Genomic DNA, 7500 nt, shown 5'->3' on the forward strand with positions numbered 1-7500 from the left:
ATGAACGGATGCACCGGGGGCCAGTGCTTTCCGTAGCAGCTTGCCGGCCTTCTTCGATCCGTACAGATCACACCGATGCAGTGGCATAGGGATTTCGTTGACCGGATTTGCCCTGACCGTACCGTACAGAGAGCCCTTACATAGTCCCTCGTAGATTTGGTAGCTCAGAAAGCTGGCCAGGAAGTAGCGCACGAAGGGTGTATTGTCCGAGAGATGGAAACCGGCACCGGCATCGAACAGTGCGTCACGTGGTACGACCGACGGTGCCCGAATACCTTGTTCTCCCTCGAGCAAATACCAGAAGTAATTGTTGACGTCCTGGCCATAATTGACGGAACCATCGAACAAATCCCAGCGGTACACATCCATCAGATACTCGAAGGGTATGGTCGGCACCTTGGTTAGTGCTATGCGAAGCAGAAACGCGTAATCGAAAGAGTTCAGCGTCCCGTCAAGACCGTTCGATGCGTCGCTGTCCGGAGCCATATGCTTTGAATCCAACAGAGATAGGCGCACGAGATGCTGTGGTGTTACCGCGGCGAGAAACATGGCATCGCCGAATGCTTCCTGGAAGGCGGCGTTAGTACCATCTTGGAAGATGGTCGGTTGCTTAGCGGCTTCCATGTAGTACACGATGTGACCCATCTCATGCACCGTGACGTAATAGTCCTGCAGCGTACCACCATCCTTCGGAGGACACACGATCATCCGGTAATCCGATGGGGCGTACATGTTGGCGGCCGTTCCGTGACACTTGACGATCGATTCGTTCCCGATGACACTCCTGTTCCAGAAGGTTTCGCTCATCCGTTCCAACCCGAGCGAGGCATACAGGTCTTCGGCACGTCGGACGAGATCGATCGCGGTCCAGTTTGCTCGGTGGAACCGTTGATCTATATCCACTGGATGGGGTAGAATAGAGCGTGCATAGCTGGTCCAGCTGTGGCTCCACATGCCTCCGAGCAGATGTGCCGGTATTAATCCATCGGTATCGATGAGGGATGCCGATTCGGGGTGTCTACGACGGACAAAGTACCGTACAACGGCATGTAGCTTCTGGTAGAAGGGCTTAACGTCTTGCCACAATCGGTCTACCAGGCGGGCCAGATCCGGCATCTCTAGCTCTTCACGCCAGCACTCGCCGACGTCGCGTTGATTCGCTCCCCGCAGACATCCCGCGTTCATAAGCTCAATCAATCGGCCATACGGTTGGCGCATCGGTGGTCCAACGGCCATACGCCAGGATTCCCAGGCCCACTCTAGTATCGTCTCCTCAGAGATGGCACCGTGACACACTCGAGTACCAGCCATACCCTCTCCCAACATAATCCTCTCAAGATCGGGTTCGCCATGGAAACAGACGAGCTGTTGTGATCGCAGTTCCGTTCCGGTTGTTCCCTTCCGAAGTAACTCCGCAGGGAGTGGTGCAACGGATGATAGATCCAAGCGGGCCATGGTACGCTCCGGGTAGCGTACGAACGTATCGCTCCATAGCAACAAGGCGGAACAGCTGTGATGGGCCGGCAAACAGATTTCGGTTTCCGTGTAGATACGCTGGATGAACGAGAACAGCCGGGCCATTTCCCTAGGATCAATGGCCGTTAATTCGTTGTGAGCTTCCACAGCGAGCATGATCTACCTAGCTTACCTTAGCTCCTGGCGCGAGTTTCTGCTGCCACGACACAGAAGGTAGTAGGCCCGGTCATATGGCCATCCATACTGGCGATAGTGGTTCCCTTCACCGCACACCTCCTCCAACCAGCGCGCCTTCCGCTGGGCCAGCTGCACTAACCTATCAACCGTTGATTCCTCACGGGATTCCTCCGGTTCCTGTATGCTGCGGCGTGAACATGGACAAAACCGTCAGCTAGGGGTCGGAGCAATACATCTTCGAGAGTTGACGGGACGAGAAGGATATGTACCTCAAATCCCACGCGTTCTGCGATGCTTCATGGTTGAGTGATTGTAATTCCGCGTTCATACGATCGAACCATTCCCTAGCAGCGCTCTCCGATGCTGGAGTAACCACCATCACACACCAGGCGTCCCCATTGGTCGGGTGGTTTTTGGATGAAAAAGAAATAAATGGGACAATTTAACGACACCAAAAGCAAAAACGGAGGCGTTTGGTGCGCAAAATGTCCAATTAAAGTTGCCACCCACAGGAGGAGGACGTTTAATTGCCCGCACGCACTCGTGAGTCCAAAAACATGTGCACACATTGGCGAGAGCTTAACATTATCACTTAATGGGAACAGAGTAGTAACCGACGGATACACTTCAAGTCTACTACACGCACACCAACACACACACATACACTCATGGCCTACCGTTTCCGGGAAAATTCGTAGCAACCGTTGTAATCCTAACGAGGGCTGGGGTGGAAAGTAGCAGCAGCAACAGTAACGAGCACTGCAGCTTGTGCAGCGACCATTGGGCGTACATCGTCGTCATTCAACGTGTACCTCACACTCAACACATCTACCCTACTGGTTGCTAACGATGGACTGAACATGGCACGGCGCGAGTGTACCTTATTTATACCTTCGCCACGGTATGGGCAGCAGCCAGCGTAGATTCAAGCCTGCTGGAGCATGCCATCACCAGTAGCCGTAGCCGTTTACCGGGTAGTTGAACCCTGATTTCCCCAGAGCACACAGCTCCGTCCATCGCTAGAAACAGGCGAGCTATGCCATCCACAGTCTACCTGCCTCCATTTTAAGTCAATACGAGCCGTTGGTTCATTCGTTCGTTTCGGTCTCGCGTCCAGTTCGCTGAAAACACGTGGTGTGCGGTTAATGTTAACAATCGCCGGGAGGAGTATACGAACCGGCTAATCTTTGCAGGGGAAAAATAAGAAGAAAAGATATCGGATCCGTCGTTGATGCTTTTCTTCGCCTGAAGCGAGTATTCCAAGCAGCATTACTTCTTAGAAATCCTGTACCTTTCTCATTCGGTTTTTGATGGTATTCGATACATTAAATTGGAATTGAGATAGAGTGGTCGTGTTCGTGTCCTGCTGTGTTTAAGTGGTTTATCTATGCAACGTGCTTTTTTTTTGGGAAGTTATGTTGAAGTTAATTTCAGTGTTATCTACTATCAACGTCACTATCTACTATTTTCGCTCTTGTGTCACAAAACAAATAGGGTTTTTGGCTTTTCCCACACCTACGGCATGGACGGTCGGTTCGCTCGGGAGTTCATTTCGTAGCGGGTGCTCGACGATCCGGGAAACGACGATGCGGTGCCGACATTTGCACAGTGATAAGCTAAAATGAAAACTTATGTAGCTCAATTTGTACGGATTTATCTCTCTGATTGATAATTTATTGGTTTTTCTGCGTCGGCGCTTATGTCATCAAAGGCTGGTTTGGGCTGCACACACCGGAAGCAACACAGCGCCTGATGGACACACCATAGCAGTAGAGGAACGATAAGACGGGGACGCATTTTGTGTACCGCAGGATTAGCCGGGTGTTGTTTTTATTGGTGTAACCCCACGGGTGTTACATAGCATCGGAATCGTATCGCTAACTCACTCCTAACAGACGAAACTCAACCGACGGAACCGCATCCCCGTGTGCTGGAGCGCGTGCACCGAAGGTTCGAAACCAGAGACATGGCGAGAGTTTACTTCTTCAGCAGCTGGTGTCTGAGGATGAAGAAAGGAGCTCCCAGTCCGGATCCGAAGAAGACGATGAACATCGCCGTCAGCTTGTACCGGTTGGTCAGACTGAATGGCAGGTTCTACGGAGAAACATAATCAAATACCGTTAAGAATTGCAGATTGGTAACGGAGTCCCGTTCTCCGCTGTTTTCGCGAAGACCATTATGTAATGGAACCACCGTCGAACGCGGAGATGCTTACCTCGCCGGGGATACCGCCGTGGGAGTGGGAGTATCGGACCAGATTGGTCATTCCGGAACGGGTGATATTGGCGGCACGGGCAAACATCTTGGTTGCTGATCTGAGGGTGGGATGCTAGATAAATTCCCGGTTCTGGTGTGGAACGTTTATTTTCTTTTCGGTACGGAGCGGGGACAGATTTTCACTCACCTGCACGCAAAATTATAGCAAGTCTGCTGCGATTCCGAATGTCAAATGAAGGGGCGAATCCGCTCGGGCGAATTTGATAGTTTTCACCCGGGCGCAACTGTGGAAATTCGAAAAAAGAAGATCCAACGCCGGTTTTGGAAGCCGAAAGTTAGTGCAATAGTTTTCCTTTTAATTATAGATTACATTAATAGTGCGTTGGGTGTATGACTAGTAGTAAAAATCGGGGAAAACAGCAAGGCGGTTTCGGGCTGCAGGCAACTTTGTGCGAGGGTTTCCTCGACTCCCGAGCCCGAGTGTGTATAAACGGGAGGAAAACGTACAGCCTGCTTCTTCTCCGCCTGCGCCAAAGCAAAAAAGAGGGCCACGGGAAAAGCCAGAAAAACCCCAGAAATATTCGAATTTTCCGTGACCGCAAAGGCCCAGACGCGAAGCCCATTGACCGTGTCCTTGTTCGTAACAGGAAAAGTGGATCAGCCGTGCGTGTTGTGCGTTATTGAGTGTCCCAGCAGCTCGTGTGTGTTGAGTTGATTTTCCGGGCTCGCGGGAAGCGCGGACACACCTCCCTCGGGGTGAGGTAGTTCTTGGAAGATTTGGCAAGGTGTGCAGTGCTGGAAACCCCCCGTCGTGGTCGTCGTAGTACCCGGTGAGGATAACAGCACCAACAGCAACAAATAGAAGGAGGAGCAGCGGGTGCGGAAACGGCCAGGAACGGTGCATAATTCGGCGTAACATCTGCTAGAGGAATATCTTATCACAAAATGGATAAAAGAAAATTATCGTAAGTATCTCGGCGGACCGCGGCGATTGCAAAACTAGCGAGTTACTCATCAAGCCACCCCAGCACTTCACTTTAATGTCGAGTCAACATCACGGTACTACAGTGGGGAAAATAAATTTCTCGACAAAATCAGCGTTGTCGTGCAATAAAAGAGATCCGGAGCTGGAGAAAAGGCTTCCGAGAAAGTGCCGAGCTGGGCAGACGATGTGGTGGCCGTTTTCAGAGGAGGGAGGGCGCAATGTTTGTCCCTCACACCATAATTTCATCCGTTTCGTTGTGCTTGGCGCAGGGAAGAGAGAAGAAAAAAAAACGCCTTCCCCGTGGCATGGAATTAAGCAGCGAGAAGTATCGATTTTTCCCATTTCGGTGGAGTGAGCTACAGCAGCAGCAGCGAAATGGTATACGGAGGATGAGGAGCAGTAGGTTCAGAGGGAGAGCAAGTCAATGCCGTTCCCATGGGCTGCTAAGAACTCCTCCGCCCCTCCACCCCCCGCCAAGCTCTGCCGTATGTTTGGTTCATGTGAAATCTCGATGAAAGCAGAATAAATCGCGAAATCATATGTGGGTAGTCCTTAACAAGGTAACCCTTAACTGCACAATCATCGGTGTGTGCATAGTAACCTACTCATCCTTCAGGGATCCATGCACACTGCGACATCTTGCAGGAAAACGCTCCAAGGATGCGGAGCAGCTGCAAGAGGAGCGAGCATCATTAAGCCAGGCGGTCATTGCTTTTTCGATGCTGCAATTGAGCATGGCAGTGAAGGGCGCAAATGCTTACGTTAGGAATGTCTGCTTCATTAGGAATTTGATAAGAATTTGGAGCTCAAAATACGCTTCCATGCGCTTGGTGTGCGTTCGATGCCAGATAAGCTAAATGATTTACCAGTCGGGTATGATTTGTGGACTCGTCAGAGACGTACCATTCAATTAATCAATTCAAGGCTGGAAAAAATGAAAAAATGTAGAAATAGATTAGGAAGACACCGAAAATATTATTTAGATTGTTCATTGTTTTCCCTCTGTCTTTCTGCCTCTCCTTCTGTCCTTATGTCCTTATCACGCATGTAGCACATCCGGCGATACGCTGTATCAAACCCTGGGACTGCAGAAAACGGCCACAGCGGATGAAATCAAGAAAACGTACCGAAAGCTCGCGCTTAAGTATCACCCAGACAAGAACCCAAACAACCCAGACGCAGCGGACAAGGTGAGTCGAAATTGGATGTCGATTGGATAGCAGTTCAAACACACGTTCCGTTCCGTTCCATTCCAGTTCAAAGAGGTTAACCGGGCTCATTCCATCCTGAGTGATCTAACGAAGAGGAACATCTACGATAACTATGGTTCGCTGGGATTGTACATCGCGGAGCAGTTCGGAGAGGAGAATGTCAACGCCTATTTCGTCGTTACCTCACCGACATGCAAGGTGCGATAGTCGCACACCGTCCCACACCCCCCGTTTCGGTATACAATAACATTGTTTTTGTGTTTTTTTTTCTTCTATATTTGCAGGCGTTGTTTATGATTTGCGGTATTATAACAGGATGTTATTGTTGCTGCTGTTGCTGCTGCTGCTGTAACTTCTGTTTCGGAAAGTACAAACCGGTGCCACCGGAGAACGCCGGCGATTACCATCATTTGCATGTAAGTACCACCACCATACGCTATCGCACGGCGTTGAAATCGAGATCGTAACGGGGAATGGGAGGGGGGGGGGGGGGGTTTAGAGCGCATTCTCTGTATAGCTAGCTTATAGCTTGCTGCTACTACTGCTGCTGCTGCTGCTATTGCGCCTATCTCACCAGTAGCTCGTTTATCCTAAAATGCTCAAAAAAATGTTTTCGACTTGGATTTCGATCGATTACTGCTGACTGATAACAACTCTGGTTGGCTGACACTTGTTGTGAGCTCGCGCTCCACTCTCCTGCTCGAGCTTAGGCAAACCGTACTTCTTGAACCTGTGTGGTTTCGTTCTCACCAGGAACCGGTTATTATTAGAATGCAATACCTCTAGCTCCAAGCGAACAAGTTTCACGGGAGCGAGAACGATGGATGCGTGAACGCCAAAGATCGAGGTAGATCGTGGGGCTTCTTGTTATCACGCGTTTTTGGGTCGGTTGATTGGTTGGCTGGTGTAGTGGGAAGTGTTCGTGAACTAAGTTTATCTTAATGCGTTGTGTTTTGGCTTTGGTTTTCAGTTTCTAATCGGGCACCGTTGTTAGGTATAGATAAAGCGAAGTTTTCTCAGAATATGCTAAAAGGCTAGTCTAGATGAAAGCTAGCTGTTACTGTTGTAGGCATCGCTTGAACAGTTCTCGTGGCAAATTGCGCTCGCTAAAATATCTCTTCCTCCGTTGTTGCATCATATATCATCCTTTTGGCATAAAACTCATTGACTTTTTCTCAAAATTATTGTAAATCGCTCAATAACTTATGATTTGTGTTTTGGTTTTCATTCGTTTTTTTAATTAAATTTCCAATAACGCACTGCACTTCTTACTATCCTGTCACATTCTCACCATTTCTCTATCTACTGGGTTCTGCAACTGGCAGAAACCTATATGAACGACACACGTGAGCATGGATCAGTCTATGTCGGTCTGTTCAAAGAAACAGCATTGTAAGCGTTCTGCGTCATGCGTTGCAGATGGCCGGCTTTAGA

At 49.6% G+C, this 7500-nt stretch overlaps 3 protein-coding genes across 10 annotated transcripts in view; 1 reads left to right on the forward strand and 2 right to left on the reverse strand.

The window, feature by feature from the left end:
* LOC125955876 (angiotensin-converting enzyme-like) overlaps positions 1 to 1581 on the reverse strand; it is a 1719-nt gene extending 138 nt beyond the window's left edge. The window contains exon 1 of the mRNA XM_049687172.1: positions 1 to 1581. This exon is cut by the window's left edge and continues 138 nt beyond it. Coding sequence (XP_049543129.1) covers positions 1 to 1581 — 1581 coding nt within the window.
* A 1867-nt stretch (positions 1582 to 3448) lies between these two features.
* On the reverse strand, positions 3449 to 4123 carry LOC125955881 (cytochrome c oxidase subunit 7C, mitochondrial-like). Of its 2 annotated transcripts, XM_049687179.1 has the most exons (3): positions 4058 to 4123; positions 3869 to 3968; positions 3449 to 3747 (listed from the first exon to the last, which is right to left on the reverse strand). In XM_049687179.1, exons 2-3 carry the CDS (start codon positions 3953 to 3955, stop codon positions 3631 to 3633), a joined length of 204 nt encoding a protein of 67 aa, XP_049543136.1. In that variant the 5' UTR covers positions 3956 to 3968; positions 4058 to 4123; the 3' UTR covers positions 3449 to 3630. The 2 variants fall into 2 exon arrangements, with proteins under 2 accessions (XP_049543136.1, XP_049543135.1); XM_049687178.1 differs by lacking the exon at positions 4058 to 4123 and having other exon boundaries at positions 3869 to 4051.
* A 241-nt stretch (positions 4124 to 4364) lies between these two features.
* LOC125955880 (dnaJ homolog subfamily C member 5 homolog) overlaps positions 4365 to 7500 on the forward strand; it is a 7002-nt gene continuing 3866 nt past the window's right edge. For 4 of the 7 annotated variants that reach the window (XR_007469118.1, XR_007469117.1, XR_007469114.1 and 1 more), the window contains exons 1-4: positions 4365 to 4835; positions 5907 to 6045; positions 6112 to 6264; positions 6351 to 6482. Coding sequence is in view for 1 of the 7 variants with exons in the window: in XM_049687175.1 (XP_049543132.1) it covers positions 4816 to 4835; positions 5907 to 6045; positions 6112 to 6264; positions 6351 to 6482 (444 nt within the window). In the remaining 6 variants the exon portion in view is untranslated. The remainder of the gene's footprint in view (positions 4836 to 5906; positions 6046 to 6111; positions 6265 to 6350; positions 6483 to 7500) is intronic. The other 3 variants (XR_007469116.1, XM_049687175.1, XR_007469119.1) reach the window with 2 other exon arrangements.

This window comes from Anopheles darlingi, chromosome 3 (assembly GCF_943734745.1).
Source record: "Anopheles darlingi chromosome 3, idAnoDarlMG_H_01, whole genome shotgun sequence".
Classification (NCBI taxonomy): domain Eukaryota; kingdom Metazoa; phylum Arthropoda; class Insecta; order Diptera; family Culicidae; genus Anopheles; species Anopheles darlingi.

What these genes read in the sequence shown, in the direction of transcription:
- LOC125955881 (XM_049687179.1), bottom strand. Translation starts at nt 3,955, where the DNA reads ATGTTTGCCCGTGCCGCCAATATCACCCGTTCCGGAATGACCAATCTG. An exon ending in ACGGCGGTATCCCCGGCGAG is followed by an intron (nt 3,748 to 3,868) that starts GTAAGCATCTCC and finishes GTTTCTCCGTAG; the next exon opens with AACCTGCCATTCAGTCTGAC.